This window comes from Belonocnema kinseyi, chromosome 2, assembly GCF_010883055.1.
Source record: "Belonocnema kinseyi isolate 2016_QV_RU_SX_M_011 chromosome 2, B_treatae_v1, whole genome shotgun sequence".
Classification (NCBI taxonomy): domain Eukaryota; kingdom Metazoa; phylum Arthropoda; class Insecta; order Hymenoptera; family Cynipidae; genus Belonocnema; species Belonocnema kinseyi.
In genome coordinates, this window is record NC_046658.1 from 97,420,396 (window position 1) to 97,439,783 (window position 19,388).

The window sequence follows — 19,388 nt, forward strand, 5'->3', positions numbered from 1 at the left end:
TCTATAGAGGTTAAAATAAAAATTGGTAAATATTACCAATAAAGATTTTTAATGATCTAATTTATTAAGTTTACAACTAAATTAATTTTAAACGCACTATAATGAAGCCTTGATTTCTAAAATACACAATTGTGAGCAATTTAAATATTTCACATTTCTTAGAGTAACAAATTATATCAAAAGATATTCTTAAATATATTAGCATCGTCGTTTAATTAAATAAATAATACCAAAAATTCATAAATCATTTCTTAAACTTGTCCTTAAAACTCATGAATTTCAATAATAATTTAAACAACTTTTTATTTTATCTTCTTACAATTAAATTTCGGTGGATATTAAGGTAAATTTAATGTAGATGAATTTTTAAGAAAACCGTTGAACTTTCAACCAAAAAGGTTAATTTTCTACTAAAAAAAAGATAATTTTTCAACATAATACATGAATTTTAAACCAAATATTTGAATTTTCAACTAAAAAAAAATTTTTTTTTAACCAAAAATGTAATAGTTCATATTTAAGTCAAAAATGGAATTTCTAACCAGTGATGAATTTTTCACAAAATAGTTTCGACTTTCAACCAAGTTGAACTTACAACAAACTTTTAACAAAAATATGAATTTTAAACTAAAGTGGTGCATATTTAACTGAAATAGTTTAATTTTCAACCAAAAAGATGCATTTCCAAACAAGAAGTTTAATTTCCTACCAAAAAAGACGATTTTCAAAAAAGTACGTGAATTCTCAATAAAATAGTTGAATATTGAAATAAAACGATCAATTCTCAACAGAAAATGGAATAGTATAATTTTTAGTTGAAAAATTAATTTTTAACTAAAGTAATGAATTTTTAACTAAAGTAATGAATTTTAAACTAAAATGATAAATTTTCAACTGGAATAAATGAATCTTAAACCAAAAACATAAATTTTCAACAAAAGAGTTTAACGTCCAATCGAGTAGTCATATTTTCCACTAAATATATGATTTTTCAGCTAAAATGATAAATATTGAACTGAAATATTAAAATTTTTAACCAAAAAGATTAATTTTCCAGCAATATTATGAATTTTCAACTGCAATTATGAATATTTAACTGAAACACTTTAATATTCAAATAAAAAGATGAAATTTCAAACAAAAAAATTAATTTTCTGCCAAAAAAGATGATTGTTCAATAAATTAATGAATTTTTAACTAAAAAAGACAAGTTTTGAATCTATAATAGTTGAATTTCAAACTAAAGATAAATTTTCAACTAAAGTTATGAATCTTTACCTGAAATAGTGAAATTTCAACAAAAAATCTTGTTTTCAACCAAAAAGATTAATTTTCACCAAAAATATGAATTTTCAACAAAATAAAAAAATTTTCTACTACAAAAAAATTCTCAAATAAAAAATGAAACTAAATTTTAATTTGAAATATTAAAGTTCAGACAAAAAGATGTATTTTGCAAGTAAAATGAACTAATTTTCAAGCAAAGTGATTAGTTTTCAAATAAAATGATGGCTTTTCAACTGGAATAGTTCAATTTTAAACAAAAACTATCAATTTTCAACTAAAATGATAAAACTTTGATTAGAATAACTGAATCTTCATTGAAAGAGATCAATTTTCAATTAAAATTAATTCCAACGACACAAAAATGTTTTTAAAAAAGAGTTTAACTTTCAAGTAAGTAATTAAATTAAAAAAAAAAAAATAATAATTCTCAATGAAAAATGTTGCAATTGACATTTCAACAAACAAAAAATTGTAATCAAAAGTAGTTGAAATTTAACCAATAAGACGACTTTACAACATGAGTTAAATTTTCAACCAGATACTTTGGCTTTTCAATTTTAAAAATTAATTTAAAAAAAATGTAAACAAAATATTTTAATACAGTAATATAAAGCTACTTTTACAAATGAAGAATCATTGTTATTCAATTTTATATTGTAATCTCAGAGTGGCCATTTTAATAACATAAAAAATACCGGGTCATTTTCCCGGTTTGCAAACATTTTTCACCGCCAATGAAATTAAAAAATTCGAACTCTAAGCTAAACATTTTTCCATCTGAAGTAATAGAAACTGAGCTGCAAATAATTTTAGGCAATTTCAAGCTAGAAATATTAAAAGTTGAACAATTACATTTTTCTTATAGGCTGAAAATGTCTTACATTAAAAGTGAACTTATTTTCACATTAAATAGTTTTTAAAAATTTTAAAAGCTCTAAAGATTTATTACAAAATCCTGAAACACCTACATGTTTTACATTTATTCAAAATTTTATATTATTTAAAAAAATTTTCCGAACTTCTAACATATTTTTAAATTATTTGAATTCTTCCTACATTTTTCTTAATCCTGCAAAATGAAAAAAATTTCTTTAAAATCTTTCTGATTCAGTTTTGACAATTTTGGAAATCTTTTTAAATCCCTTTAAATATTGTCTTAAAATTAATTCATCAAAATAAAAACTTATTTTTAATTTTCCTAGGAATCTTAAGAAAATGTTTTTTATTCTTTTGAAGCCTGTCATAATTCTTAAAAGGCTTCTAAATTTTTTGTTCGAAATCTGCAAAAATCTATATTTTGTTTGAAATTAGGTCGTCTGCTGCTATTTCCACCGAAATTTCGGTACGAATAGCCGGATTTTGTCGATGTAAGTAAAAACCTTGTTTAAATTATATGAAATAATTTCAAAATTTAAATTCATTTTTACTCTTTCTAGACCTTCTGACTATTTCTTTAACTTACTCGAGTTTTGTTTAGGAATTCTAGACTTTCAATATTTATTATTAATAAAAATTCCACAATTTTACTTATAAATTAAATATTTTCAAATAGTATAGTAAAATTGTAACGTTCAAAGTTTAGTTTTTTGTTTACAGGGTGGCCGTTTTAATCGAAGAAAAAATTCTCGGTCATTTCCCGGCTGGCAAAAAATTTTCATGGCCAATAAAATTAAAAAATTGGAACTCTAAAACTAAACATTTTTCCATTATAAGTAATAAAAATTAACTACAAATCAAAGCACTCAAAGTGGAATTTATGAATTTGAAAATTTTGAAATGAAAGTTTAAACAATTTTAAATGAAATGCAGATAAACTGAAAAATTTAGAATTTTTAACTTCTATAAATTAATGAGTTCAAAGATTTAGACGAAAATTGTAAAAATGTAATCCATGTTATCATTTTCAATGCTTAGATTAAAGCACCAATGAACTTTAAACTTTTTAAATTTTATTATTTTAAACAATTTTAAGCTAGAAACGTTGAAAATTGAAAAATTAAATTTTTTTAACAGAACACTTCTTAAATTATGAGTTAAATTATTTTTATTTTAAACAGTTTAAAGTATAAACATCCTTAAAAGGCTTCAAAATTTTATTTTCAAATATTAAGAAATCTAGAAGTTGTATTACATTTATTTAAATTTAACATTATTTTTAAACTTTTTTTAGTACTTCTAAATATCTTTTGAAATGAATCGAATTGTTCTCACAATTTTTAGAAAATCATGCAAATTTAAAAAAAATTGTTAAAATCTTTAAGATTTTTTCAACAATTTTAGAAATCTTTTAAAATCCTTGTCAATATTCTCTTAAAAGAATTTTCCAAAATGATTTTTTTTTTTCAATTTTCCTAAAAATCTTAAGAAAATGTTTTTATTCTTTTGAAACCTTTCACAATTCTTAAAAGTTTATAAATTTTTCTTTGTTGAAGACTGCAAAAATCTAGATTTTGTTTTAAATTAGGCTGTGGCTATTTACACCGAAATTTCTGTACGAATAGCCGAATTTTGTCGGTACACACTTCGTTTCAATTATTTGAAATCCTTTCAAGTTTAAAATTAATTTTAAATCTTTTCAAAACTTCTAAAAACCCCTTAAAATTACTTTTTTTTCTACAAATAATAAGTGCTCAACTGTTATTTAAACACCAAAATGCAAAAATTTCACTTACAAATTAAACATTTTTTTTAAATCGATGAAAATTGTAACGTTTAAAGTTTAAACCCTCTTCGAAATATTAACGATTCAAGACTTTTTATATAAAACAATTCAGTTTAATATTATTTACTGTTATATATATATAACTGTAAATAATATTAATATAAATAATTCTTTTTTCTTAGTTTAAAAAATTTGAAATGGACTGTATTAAAAATTGAATCTTTTACACTGAAACTAATTTTTTTAACAAATAAATTATTACGAAGTTATTTCTAAGTTAAAAATATTTTATAAACTTTTAATTTTAATTTCCAATTGTTTAAGTATTCAAGACTGCATTTAAACATTCTTTAAAATAAAAATGTAAATTTGTAATTAAAGATTTTTTAAGTAAAAGATTTTCGAATGAATGATGTCATAATTGAAAAAGATAAAAATTCGACTAATTATTTTTAAAAACTATTGAAATCGAACTTGGACAAATTTTACTTCTAAATACTTGTAAAATTCCAGGTCAAAAAATAAATGCACTGTCATTTCCCGGTTTCCCGATCCAGCGGCCATCCTGTGTTTACATTTGAATATTGAATTTATAAACACTGATTTTACATGAACAATAAAATATTTCTAAATATTAAGCAATTTTTATTTTGCTTAATCCAGAAATTTCACATTTTTACACTAAACCAATATTTTAAATTAAAAAAAGAATTGAAAATACTTTATAAAGTTTCAATGGGGCGTTCAAATTTGATTAATTACTGATACTTTCCAATTGAAACGGTTTAATTTTTATCGTTGTAATTTGAAAATTCTTAAATTTTGAACAGAGTTAAAAAATAAATTCACTGTCATTTCCCGGTCCAGCGGCCACTCTGAATCTAAAAAAAATTCCCCGACAATTCCAGGTAGGGATAGTAGAACACCCTGCAAAATCTAATAATTCTTACCTTGAGTTTTGTTGTTACTCGCATTTGATAGCGAGAATGGGAATGGACTAGAAGTGTCCTTGTTCGCCTGGGGAATGCCGAAAGTGAATGGATTTGGAGTCGAGGTATCGGTACTGGTACCGAAAATGCTCGTCTTCGGTTTCGGTGGAAGGGACGGATCCTTGGGAGAATCACAGGCAGGACAATACAAATCAGAGCCCTTGTTGACCATATAGCATCCTTGGCAAGTCCAGGAACCAGCTGCGGGTTTGCAAACTTCCGAAAGTGGCTTCAATTGAGAGGATGGTGTCTGACTTGTTTTTGGTTTGGATGGTGCTGATGGATTTGCTCCATCACAAGCAGGACACCTCAAATCAGAGCCCTGGTTGATCATGTAGCACCCTTGGCAAGTCCAGGAACCAGCCGCCGGTTTGCAAACTTCCGAGAGTGGTTTCAATTGAGAGGATGGTGTCAGAGGTGTTTGAGGTTTGGATGGTACTGATGGATTTTGTCTATTACAAGCAGGACACTTCAAATCAGAACTCTTGTTGACCATATAGCAATCCTCGCAAGTCCAGGAACCAGCCGCTGGTTTGAACTGATCAAGAAGCGACGACTTGGACTGCGAGGATGTGTTTTGACTTTGGCTCGAAGGAGCACTTGACTCGGATTCGGCCGGTTTTCCAGGGGCTGGATTATCGCAAGCTACGCACTTTGGCTTGTCACCATCATTTCTGATGTAGCACATCTTGCACTCCCAACTGCCTGCTGCGGGTTTGAAAACGGCGGATAAAGGTTCCTTCTTATCGGTTGCTTTACTCTTGACAGTAGTCTGACCAGCAGAAGTTTGTGCCTTGCCTAATTTTCGTTGGTAGCTATGCACTGCATCTAAAAATTCCTTGCCCTGCAAATAATAGAGAAAATACGATTTTAAACCAGTTATGATAGGCCAATAATTATCAGATTGACCCCGAGACTTAATTTCTAAATTCCCTTTGCTTTTCGCTGACTAATTTTCCATTTACTTCTTTTGAATTTAAAGGAATTCAACAGAATTCGATGACATTTATAACAAGGAATATTTTACCGAATTCAGTATAATAAGTCATCAAAACAATTCAAGTTAAATTCAAGTGATTTGAAAAATATGTATAAAATAAAAAAAAATTGTTTCAATAAGATTGAAGTGACTTTAGAGGTCTTTCAATGAAACAAGAAAACTTCTACGAAATTCGTAAAAATTAGATAAATTGAAGGGAATTCAAATAAATTTGAAGAACGAATTAATGGAAAGATAAATTTCCAATGGAAATTTTTAAATTATTGCTTCAATTAATTCGAGATGAATTAAACAAAAACTAAATCAAAACCCCCATTGAATTGAGTGAATTTAGTACAATTCGAGTGAATTAAACAAAATTCAGGAGAATTCCAAAAAATTTGAAGGATAAAATCCAGTCAAATTCTATGAAATCTTATATTTCCTGAAAAATTTGTTTAAATACCTTGCGCTCTTTTAAAATCTCCTAAAATTCAATTCCGAAATTGTAGGAAATTCTTTACAACCGCAGATTTATCTTTAATCCCTTAAAACAATTAAAATCCTGAAAAATCCCTTGACATTTTTCTGATTTCTTCAAAATGCTTTTAAATCTTTTTAAATACCCTAAAATATTTTCAGTCCCTTGAAACTTTTTCAAACTCTTGAAAATTCCTTGGATTTTAAAAACTACTCTATAATCTTTCAAAATTTTTTGAAATCCCTTGAATACCATTCTTTTCCATCATTTAAAATCATTTGAAATCACTTGAAAACTTTCTAAGATTTTGAAAATTCCTTACAATTTTCAAAACTATCCTAAAATCTTTCAGTTTTTAAAAATCCATTCAAATTATTAAAATCAATTGAAAGTTCTTCGTCTCATAATCCCATGATATCTATTCAAATATTATAGAATGAAATTACATGGAATCGGATACTTCCACGAAACTTGGAAAAATTATTAAAATACCTTGAGATCCTTTAAAATCCCTCAAAATAATTAAAATCTTCAGAAATCTTATAAAATCCTTTGACATCTTTTAAAATACCATAAAATCCTTTAGAATAACTTCAAATGAATGAAATTGGTTAAATATACCCTAAAATATTTCACACCCTTTAAAGTATTTTAAAATTCCTCGCAAATTTTGTAAGCGCTTAAAAATTCTTTGGAATTTTTTAAATATCCCCTTAACTCTTTCAGATTTTTTGGAAACGCTTAAAATTATTGAAATCAAGTGAAAATTTCTTGGAAACCTTTAAAATATCCTAAAATGTTTAGAATTTTTTGTAATCTTTGGCGATTCCTTGAGAGCTTTTTTAATTCATTAAAATCATTAAAATCTTATAAAATACTTTGGAGAATATTTTAAAACCTTATGAATCCTATAAAATCGTTCAAAATCTTCCGAAATTCTAGGAAATAATTTAAATCCGCATGAAAATTTAAAAATTTTTTAAATCGGTTAAATCCTTAAAAAATCCTGGAATATTTACAAACTTCTTGAAAATTCTTGGATTATTTACAAATTTCCTTGAAAATTGCTTAGAATTTTTTAGAAAACTCTAAAAAAAGTTAATCCTTTGAAATCTTTTGAAGTACCTTGAAACTAATGTTCTTTTAAATTCTTTTAAATTTTACAAATTGATCTAATGTTTTTTTAATTCTTTGAGATATATTCAAATTATTGAAATATATTAAAAAGTACTTGGAACCTTTTAAAATACCCTAAAATGATTCAAATTCTTTAGAATCTTTTGAAATCCCTTCAAACTTGTTAAAGCTTTTCAATATTCCTTGAAATTGTTAAAAATACCTTAAAATTCTTCAAATCATTTGAAATTATTCAAAATACCCTAAAATATTACAACATAACTAAAGAAAATTCAGAAACATAGATATAAACAAATTCAGGATAAATTTATAAGACCTCAAAACAATTCAAGTTAAATTCAAAATAATTCAAGTAAACTGGAAAAAATTAAATAAAATTTTTTTAAATTTATTTCCGTCAAATTAGAATGAATTTTGAGGAATTTAAGGTAATCGAGAAGTCGAAGAAATTCATAAAAATGCAAGGTGAATTTAAAAAAATTCAAATCAATTGAAAACAATTGTAAAATATGACTTCATTAAATTCAGAAAATTTGAATAGAGCTTAGAAAAATTCAAGGGATTTCAAAATAATTTGAAGAAAAATATCTGAGAATTTAAGATAAGTTGCAAATAATTCAGGATTAATTAAATAAAAACGGTTTAAAATTCCAGGAAATCAAATGAATTAAATAGAATTAAGTAAATTTATAAGAATTCAAATAAATTAAAAAAAAAGTGAAGAAAATTCAAAAGAATTTAAAAGAAGTCAGGGTAAATTAATAAGAATCCAGGGTGAATTCCAAAAAATAATATCAAATCTCTTCACGTCTTTGAAACCCTACTAATTAAAAAAAAGGGAATAATGACTACGAAACAATTCAAAAGAATTCAAATTATTGGAAAAAAACTTTTAATAAAAAAAATGTCATTGATTTCAGTAAAATTTCAATGCATTTAAGGAAAATAAAAAGAATTCGATGAAATTCGTAAAAAATCATGCTGAATTTAAAAAGCAATCAAAGATGAACTTCACGATGAATTAAACAACTGTTTACAAAATTTATTGCATCTAATAGAATTAATTAAATTTAGAATAATTCAAAAGAATTTAGGATAAATTAATAAGAATCTAGGGTGAATTTTAAATAAATTGAAAAATATATTTTAAAATCCCTTAAAATTATTAAAATTTTGGAAATTCGTTGGAATCTTTTAAAATAACCTAATATATTTCATATCCTTTGAAATCTGTTGAAATCCTTTAAAAAAAATTTTAAGCTTTTGAAAATGCCAAGGTATTTGAAAAATACCACGAAGTTTTTTAAATCTTTGATCGTTTTATTAATTGATACTCAGGTTCGATCAAATCAAAACCTTCAAAAATTTAAAAAAAATCATTGAGTTAAGTATAATTGAGTAAATTTATAAAATTCAAATTAATATTAAAGAATTAAGAGAATTCAGGATAAGTTAATAAGAATTCAAGGTAATTCCAAAAATAATTTCAAATCTCTTCAAATCGTTGAAACCCTACGAAATACCTAACCTCTCGTGAGAAAATTCTTCAATCAAAAATTTAATCAAATACCTTCAGACCTTTAAAAACCCTTACAATAATTAAAATCGTCGGAAACATTATAAAATCCCGTGAAATATTTTAAAATATCTTAAAATCTTACAGGTCCTGTAAAATTGTTATGAATCTTCCAAAATTCTAGAAAATTTTTTATCCTTAACTATTTCAAGCACTTTGAAGCCCATTTAAATTAATAAAAATAATTTTTTAAATTCCTTGGAATCTTGTAAAACTCCCTAAAATATTTAAAATCCTTTGAAATTCCTTGGAACTTTTAAAAGCCCTTAAAAACTCGTTAGAATTTTTAAAAATACCCTAAAATATATAAAAAAAACCTTCAGATTATTGAAATGTATTAAAAATTTCCTAAAAGTGGCTGCGTGGCAGCCCTAACAATTCCTGACAGTTATTTAAAGTGCTTCTTATAGAAATCTCTTGACTTTTGCATTTTATTTTTAATTACTGACAAGTAATTTAATAATTAATCTTACCTGCTCATGTGTTTTGAATGCTATAGCAAAAGAATCATGTTTCTTGGGATTGCTGGTGTTTGGAACAATCCAGTTAACAACCGTATCACTAGTTGCTCTAAATGAAAATTTACTATCGGCAAAGATTGGATGATTGCAAGAAAGTTTTGTATTATTCTCGGTCAACATTATCAGGCGCATCTTTACCCTTTTCGAGTTGAAGAATATCTGCAAGTAAATTAAATAGTGATTCGAATAAACATGGGAAGTAAACAAATCGAAATTTAGTAAAGAATGCAAAAAATATTCCAGGGTGATCGTTTTAATCAAAGAAATAAATTCTTGGTCATTTCCCCGTTCGCAAACAATTTTCACGATCAATAAAATTTTAAAAAATTAAAATTCTGAAGCTAAACATTTTTCCATTTGTAGTAATAACAAATGAATTACAAATGAAAGCACTCAAAGTGTTACTCTTGAATTTTGAAATTTAAAAATTAAAGTTTAAAAGTTTTTTAATTTAAAATTTTTGCATTCAAATGCAGATAAACTGCCAAATTAAGAATTTTTACTCTTATAAATCAAAGAGTAAAAAGATTCAAATTCCTTCGAAAAAAATAAATTCACTTTATCATTTGCAATGCTTTAAATAAAAATTATTTTTTAACTTTAAACTGAACATCTCTTAAAATAGAAGTTAAATTGTGCTCGTTTTAACTAGTATAAATATTCTTGAAAAGCTTCAAAATTTTATTTTAAAATCTTGACAAATATAAAAGTTGTTAAAACTTTTTCAAATTTAAAATTATTTTACAAATTTTGTCAGAACTTCTACATATATTTTTAAATTAATTGCATTTTCGCTACTTATTTAAGAAAACCGTGAAAATTAAAGGAAAAATTCTTTAAAATGTTGATATAAATAACAATTAAACACTTATTTATTTTCAAGGGATATTTAGAAGTTTGAAAATGATTCAAAATTAATTTAAAACCAAATTCAAAATGATTTTTAATTATTAAAATTATTTTAAAAGAATATTTTAAAAGATATTTATCAAATTTTTTCTAAATTTGCAAAACTCAAAATCATTAAAAATTTTCCGAAGAATCGTAAGAAAATGTATTAATTTTCTTGAAGCCTTTCGCACAATTCTTGAAAAGCTTCTAAATGTTTTGTTTGTAATCTGCAAAAATCGATTTTGAATGACTGAACTGAAACCGTTTAATTTTTAACGTTAAAATCTGGAAATTCTTAAATTTTGAACGGATGAATAATCGTATTGCCAGATCAATTATTGTTCACTTTTTAATACTTAAAATACAGATCCATTAAAAAAATTATTTATTTATATTTACAATTGCTAAAACAAAAATATTTTTATCACAAATTTGGAACTTTGCAAAAATGTACGCTTAAAAATAAAAATAGAAAAGGAAAACTTTGATAAGTAAAAGGTTTCTGAATCACGCATTGTAAACTGAATGATACGAGGGGTGCATCAAAATTCGGTATATACCGATTGCATGATTGCACTGTGAAATTGCAATTTAATTGCAGTGATTTTAAGGTGACAACAGGGTGATTGCAATTAATTTTGTATATCGATTGCAGGAGTTGCGACCCCTCGGAATGATGGCATAATCGAAAAATATATAAATTCTACAGATTACTTTAAAAACCGGTTGAAATCGAACTAGACAGATTTCTTTTTCTAAACATTTGTAAAATTCCCGGTCAAAAAAATAAATTCACTATCATTTCAGGATTTTTCCCAGTCTCAAATAATTCCGGGTCATTTTTCGGTCGAACCGCAACCCTGATACTCATATGAATTTCTAAATAAAGAACAATATCATTGCTTACGTTTATTTGTCCTGTGCCTTTGTCCTCCCAAACGTTTGTAACATTATTTACGTGCATGAGATTCGCTTTCCCAGAATATATGGACGTTTCTCCTGCTTGAAGACCAGCTTCGGTGATCTCTCTCCCCGGTGTTGATGACTCTGCCATAGGTGGTTTATTTATGGCTGTTAGTCGATTTAAAAAATCAAATTTACTTTCAAATAAGGTTAATACTTTCAAAGTAATAACCTAATAACGGAAATGTTACATCGCGTCAATTAAAGATCGAAAACATAGTAAACTTGACCTTTGTTTGTTTGGATTTGTGTAATATTTAGTAAACAGGATATCCTTTGAATTAATTAAAAGAGGGAAATTTAAATTGAAATATTTGGAAATTCTTTAAATTAAGTACAGATAATTATTACGTGGGATAAATAAAACGTTTTTCTTTTATAGGTTAATACCATTTCTCTTCAAACAATATTTCAAACTGAGACAACTTCAGACTCAATTTCGTTTTCCTTTTTTTTTATCTAACTATTAAAATCTAATGAGGTTCTCTAAATATTATTTGAAACTAACTTCTTTCGAGTGGAACTCAATTTCGTACAATAAAATAAAAAGACAATAGAAAGAAGCCATTCTTTTAAAAAAAATTCAAGAATAATTTTCTACGTACCCTGTGCTGGACCATGAGGACGCCTAAGGGTCTTCGACGTTGCCAGCATGTTTCCTAGAACAAAAAATTACCAAAATAAATGTTAGTAAACTGTTTTCAAGCATACAAAATCTCAGTTCAAATTTTTCTAATTTTAATACAGTTTCGCGACTTTATTCAGAGTGGCCGCTTTAATCGAAGATAAAAATTCCCGGACATTTCCCGGTTCGCAAACATTTCTCACGGCCAATACAATTTTATAAATCAAACTATATTCGAAGCATTTTACCATATAAAACATATAAAGTAATAAGCAATAAACAACAAATTAAAGCATTCAAAGTGGAAGAATTGAATTCCAAACTTTAAAAATTGAAGTTTAAAAGTTTTTCAATTCAAAAATTGGGTATTCAAATGCTCAAAAATTTACACGTATCAAATGGAAGGTACTAACACTTTTCAATTAAACAATGTTAACTCAAATGCAAATAAACTGCAAAATTTAGAACTTTTATCAAGTATAGAGTTCAAAGATTTAGATTAATTTCCCAAAATATAAATCCGCGTTAACATTTTCAACAGTCTAAATTAAAGAATCTAGCAATAAACTTTAAAAATATTCAAAACTATATTATTTTAAGTAATTTTAAACGAAACATATTAAAAATTGAAAAATAAATTTTTTAACTTAATAGTTCTTAAATTATTTTAATTTTAAATAATCTAGGCATCCTTTAAAAGCTTCAAAATTTCATTTCAAAATTTTGAGAGATCTAGAAGTGGTTTTAAATTTTTCCAAATTCAAAATAATTTTTGATTTTTTTTTTTCGGATGTTTTAAATATATTTCAAAATGAATTGAATTTTTTCTATAGCTTTCAGAAAATCCTGCAAATTAATACAAAAATTTAATTTGAATTTATAAATAATAATAGAAGGCTTATTATTTGTAAAAATATTAGAGTCACTTTAAGAGATATTTAGAAGTTTTAAAAAGATTCGAATTAAATTTAGAACTTGAAATAATTTCAAATACTTACAGCCGAATTTCAAATAAAATGTAGATTTTTGCATATTTCAAACAAAAAATTTAGAATCTTTTTAAGAATTGTGAAAGACTTCAACAAAATAATAAAAAAATTTTTTAAGATTCTTAGGAAAATTGAAAATGATTTTTCACTTTAAAAAATTATCGTAACAGAAAGTTTTAAATTAATTTTGAATCTTTTAAAAACTTCTAAATATCTCTTAAAATTAGTCAAATTTTTCCTATAAATAATAAGTGTTCAATTGTTATTTGTGCGTCAAAATTTAATAATTCCACTTATAAATTTAACACTTTTTAAATAGAACAATTATAATAGTAACGCTAAAAATTCTTCGAAAATCTAAAGATTCCAAGCTTTCTATGCCAAACAATTCAGTTTCAAATTGTTTTCTTTTAAATATTTGATTGCAATTTACTCGTCTTAAATGAACAGTGAAATATCGCTAAATATTAAATACTTATTCTTTTTCTACATTAAGAAATTTCGAATTAAATGGGATAGAAATTAAATAATTTAGACACAATATTTTAAACTTAATAAAAACCTTTAATTATGACTATATTATTATGGATTTATTTTTAAGTTGAAAATAGTAAAACGCACTTTTACATTTTTTAATAGCTAAAAAAATTAATTGAAATAATATATTAATCAATTTATTAAATTTAATATATAAAATAATATATAAAGGAAGACCTGGAACTCTGATTTAAAAATATATTATTGATAAATCATGAACATTTTATTTAAAAATAAAATTATCGGATTAAATGATATAGTAATGACATATTAACTGTTAAAATCGAATTTGGGCAAATTTTCCATCTGAAAATTCGTAAAATTCCCGGTTTCCCGACCATTCTGTTTATATAAAAAAATCTTTGATTTTAAAAACTTCTAATTTTTTAAGTCTTTAAAACTGCATTTTAAAATTCTTTATATTAAAATATATGCTTTTAAATCTTAAAAATCGAAAATCGAAAATTTTTAAATTGAAAGATATTCGAGTTGAGCATTCTAAACTGAACGATTTAATAATTTATGAAAACCACAATTTGAAAAATTATTTAAAAACGGTTGAAATCAAAGTTGTGCAACATTTTTATTCTAAAAATGTTGTCAAATTTCCGGTACAAAAAATAAATTCACTGTTTTGACAAATTATATTACAAGATATTTAAAAATATATTAGTTAAAAAATCTATGAATTTGAATGCTAATTCAAACAAATTTGTATTTTATCTTCTCATACTTAACATTCAGTGCACCTTATATCAAAACGATGAATTTTCAACCAAATAGTTGAACTTTGAACTACAAAACCCCATTATCAACCAAAAATGGAATATTTGAATTCAATTTTTAGTGCCGAAAAATAAATTCTCAACAAAAAAAAATCAATTTTAAACCCAAAAGATGATTTTTTTACCCAAAAAAAATACAGTTTCCATAAAAAATATAAATTTTCAACTAAAAAAAAGATACATTTACAAACCGAAACTATAATAGTTCAATTTGTAGTTAAAAAAGTAAACTTGAAATTTAAAAAGCGAAATTAATTCATTTTGAAGCAAAAATAGAATAGATACAGCTTCATTAAAATATTAATTTTCAACGAAAATGAAAAAAATTTTGAGCCAAATAAATTAATTTTTAATTACAGTGATGAATTTTCAACCAAAAATATGAATATTTGAACAAACAGTGGAATTTTCTACACAAACAGATGAATTTTTTATCGAAAAAAACGAATTTTTAACTAAATATTTTGCTTTCAACCCAAAGCAATGAATTCATAACAAAAAATATAATAGTTACGTTTTCTACCAAACATCATCAACTAAAAGAAATTTAATTTTTAACCAATCATATGAATTTTCTACTAAAATGAGATATTTATCTACCAAAAATAAAATATGTAGATTATCAGTTAGTAAAATAAAATTTCAATCAAAAAAGAAACGATTTTTTAACAAAATAGTTGAATTTTCACATAAAACAGATAAATTATAAAATAAAAATAGAATAAATAAATTGTCTGTAAAAAAACTTAATTTTCAATCAAATTAAAATACATTTTCAACAAAACAGCATCATTTTCAACCAATGAGATTAAATTTCTATAAAAAGTGATCAATTTTCCACAAAAAATGGAAGTTATCTTTTCATTTAAAAAAAAATTAAACTGAATAAGAAAAAATTAATTTTCAAACAAAAAGATCAATTTTCAACTAATAATATTACTTTTCTACCAAAATAAACAAATTTTTAACAAAATACAGGAATTTGAAACAGAATATTTGAATTTTTAGCTTATAATAAATTTTGAGCCAAACATGGAAAATCATTTTTAGCTTAATACTACTTTAAAGCACATTGGATGTTTCAAAGTCAAAGCTGCTTAAATTGTAGAAGTGAACATTTTTGTAACATTTAACAAAAATTAAAATTGATGCCACAAATGTGTCTACGATAAAAAATTAATTTTTCGTCATTTTACCCCTCAAAATGTCAATTTTTTAAATTATAAACCTTTAAAATTGGATTATTCGAAAAAACTTTTAAAATAAAAAGTAATGTTTAATTTTGAATAGAAAATTTTTGAAAAAAGCTATCGCAACTAAAGAGGAAAATTCTTTGCATTGTTATTAACAGATCGTAAAAATTGTAATTTACTTATATTTTGTATCTATTAGATATAATAATATAAGCAAGTATTTAAGTCCATTTAACAATTTTTTAAACTTTTAATATTGAAAAATGTGTTATTATGGATTTTAAAATTGATTATATTTTTATATTAGGTAATAGAAACTCAAGGACGCGTTAACTTCTTGCTATGTTTTAATTCAATTTGAAAATAAAATATTGAATAATTTATGAACAAAACAATCTTTAGGGAATTTAAATTGTGTGTATAAAAACTTACAATTGCATTGAATATTTTATTTAACAATAATATAGTAACGAAAACTAAACATTCATTATTTTATTTTATAATTCTCAATTTTAGCGTGCAGTTTCGAATAGAAACAAGGGTCTCCCACCAGCAAAAAATAAGGTAAAGGGTTATGACAGTTCTGTGTCAAAACTGAGTAGATCCGACCTATAGGCCTGGGGTCGCTAGTAGATGCAGAATCTACCTTTGGAGAGCCCTACCCTAACCAAAAGAGACTAATTTTCAACCATATAATTGCGATTTTTTAACCATTATAATCAAATTAACTTCAATTTTAGTTTTTCGAAAATGCCCTAACTCTATCAGGTTTTCCCTGACATTCCTTGAATTTCTGAAATTACTTGATCTGTATTAATTCTGTAATTTAAAAAAAAAAAGTATTATTATTCCACTCTAGAATCTTTTTATAAAAATAAATGTAATAATAATGATATATATTTGTTTAACCAATAAATGCTTTAAATTCTCTTAAATGCTGAGCATGTATTCTCGAGAGAATTTGCTCAAAATAAATTCTTGGGACATATTTAAGATCTCTAGTACTCACCACTCTGAGGTGACTGCGTTTCGCCAGTTTTTCCAATCGAGATAACTGTAGGTGTAGATGCTTGAGTAACGACAGCCGGAGATGATCCAAATCCTGTGAGCGCTGAACTCAGTGCACTCGTGCCTTCCTTCGGAGCAACAGTAGTCTTCCCAAATGAAAATTGCGCAAATGGACTAACTTTCGCAGGCTTTTCTTTCTGAACAACCTTCTTCTTCTCCTCCTTCTCCGCAATAGGCTTCTTCAAAATCGGCTCCGAAGCAAACGAAAATCCACCAAGTTTAATCGTCCCTTTCTCCATTTTATTCTCCACCTTCTTCTCCACTTGCTTATTATCTACACTCGACGAGCTCTCTTTCGGTTTCTCAGGCGAGATTGGCAAGCTGATCTTCGCCTGGTCAAAACACTCCTTAAACGCAAGAGCGTCCTCGTCAGTCTTGAATCTAATACACAATTTCTCCAATCTAACTTCCTCATCGGCAAAATCATTGGCTACCCAAACCCAGGCTTTGCTATTATTCTTCATTGCCGTCAACTCCATATCTCTCGCCAACATATGATTCGCACAAATCTTAAAGACCTGATCTCTCCTCATCAATAATCGAACTTTGCCTTCTTTATTCTTCAACAACTTCACCTCGCCAACTCCTCGTTCCTTCCACTCCTTATTCGTAAATCGGAAAAGCTTCGCCTTCATACTGAACAACGTAATTTCACCCTCCTCTCCAGTCGTGACTGCCACTTCATCAGGCAGAGGAATAATCGGAACGAAATCTGGAATCGGATCATGCTCCACTTCATTACAGATCTCAATTGAGTTGTTCAGTGACCCGGTAGTGCTCGTATTGTGGCCCGCTGTGCTTCTGCTATTCGGCGAAGTGATCGTCATCGTCATTGTCTCGGACAATGGAGGTAGATTCACAGTGGTCGGAATCATTGCCTGCAGTGGCATCGAAATCTGATAATTGTGAGGTTCATTTGTCGAGCTTGTGGTAACTGTTGTGCCACCCAATCTGTGCTGCGCAGGAATGGTAACACTCATCACCGGTTGAACGGAAGGTGCTGTGGTTGGTAGAACGTCAGACGACGTGATAACCACGTTAACGGGCGGCGCCTTATTCACCGGAACGTTCCTAATTGGCTCTTTGGCTGTTTCAATTTTCGTCGCCTCCAACTTCTGGACGACGGGAATTTGTTGAATGTAAGGTTGATTTGGAATCGCTGGTGGAACTTGTGGGAAGAGGGACTGTTGCAATATACTTTCGGGCATTTTGGGAATCGTTTGACCCACTGGTGGAGGGATGGGATGGCCTATTGGCGGAGGAATAGTTTGACCCATTGGTGGAGGGATGGGATGGCCTATTGGCGGCGGGATAGGCTGACCTATTGGCGGTGGGATAGGTTGACCCATTGCTTGGCCTATATTTTGGTTCATAGTTGGATCCACTGGATGACGAGGATAGATCGGAGGCACGGGATAAACATTGGCTGCATAAAGCGAAGATATGTGATGATTAGGATCATTAAAAGACAGACCTCCCTGGTAATTACCTTGATAATAACCAATCGCCTGACCTTGAAGAGTCGGTGGTGGATAAACAAGATTAGAATAGGGATGTCTTTGCGTCTGGGCGAAAATGTTTGCAGGAATGGACGTATTCGCAGGTTGCGGAGCAGCCGAGTTCTGATAGTTGTATTCTCCGTAGTCCTCTTCGCCGAATAAATAGAGATCTTCCTCGAGATTGTGATTAGCAGCGGGTGCTGCAGGTTTTTGCTTTTGGGTCTCGAGTCTTAAATCCGATACTTCTTTCCTTAATTCCTCGAGTTTCTCCATCATGACTTTATTAGATTCCATGAGGGCTCTGTTCTGGTCCATCACAGTTTGCACGATATTCTCCTTCAAGTTCATCATCTGACGAATTTGAGCGTCGAGTCGCTCGGGACTGGGTCGAGCTTCGGTCCGATTTCTGGACAATTCGAGAATGTCGTGATGCTGTGGTCGGCTGGGTGTGCTCGACTGTTTTGGAGTGCGATGCGAGTTTCGCTGTGGTGTTTGAAGGAAATTGTGGACAGTAGCATCGAGACCAAGCGAAGTGCCGGCAACGGGGATTTCCTCATTGCTGTGAGCTGATGAATAACTTTCCTCGGACATGCCATCACAGTCGTTACGGTGGACTCCATTTCGCGAAAGATCGGGATCTATTCTTTTGAGCTCGTTCTCGATGTCGGCGATGTGAGTGAAGAGTTCGGCGTTCAGGGGATGCTTCTGATCAGCCTCAGGACTTCGTAGACGATCGAGAGTAAGGTAGAAGCAATTTCGGGCTTTCGTCAGTATGATGACGTGTTGTGATCTCGTTTCGGAAGTCAGACTCTCCTTGGGCATACAACTCACAAGATCGTCGGCGAGTTTTCTATAGATAAGGATAAGAAAAAGGAAAAAATATTTGATTTTTCAAAGAGAAAATTCAACAACTTGAAATAATGAGGACTCGGGTCGACTAGAAGGTTTCAAACAAGTTATGTTAGTCTTCAAAAAATTACAAAGAAAGGCCAATGGAATTTCGAAAAGTCTACAAAAAGTCAAACAAATTTTTTTTTAAATACGAGGGTAGTTCAATAAGTCCTTAGAATGACCATCAGATGGCGCGCGAATCGCTCCAAATCGTCTGTTTTCAGTCAGCACCATTCCCGACTAGATATATGGTGCAGTCACAGTCCACATCTTCTGAGTTTACGTGTTTTTATAACCAATTGAAAAAAAAATTGT

The 19,388-nt window shown here is 27.7% G+C and overlaps 1 protein-coding gene across 2 annotated transcripts in view; it reads right to left on the reverse strand.

Annotated features, from left to right (window-relative positions):
* Positions 1–19,388, reverse strand: part of LOC117168038 (E3 SUMO-protein ligase RanBP2) — a 59,570-nt gene that overhangs the window by 21,278 nt on the left and 18,904 nt on the right. The window contains exons 6-10 of one of the 2 annotated variants that reach the window (XM_033353378.1): positions 16,625–19,032; positions 12,092–12,145; positions 11,431–11,570; positions 9,585–9,791; positions 4,900–5,782 (exon numbers count right to left, since the gene is read on the reverse strand). In XM_033353378.1, coding sequence (XP_033209269.1) covers positions 4,900–5,782; positions 9,585–9,791; positions 11,431–11,570; positions 12,092–12,145; positions 16,625–19,032 — 3,692 coding nt within the window. Of the gene's footprint in view, positions 1–4,899; positions 5,783–9,584; positions 9,792–11,430; positions 11,595–12,091; positions 12,146–16,624; positions 19,033–19,388 lie in introns of both variants that reach the window. The other variant, XM_033353377.1, reaches the window with a different exon arrangement.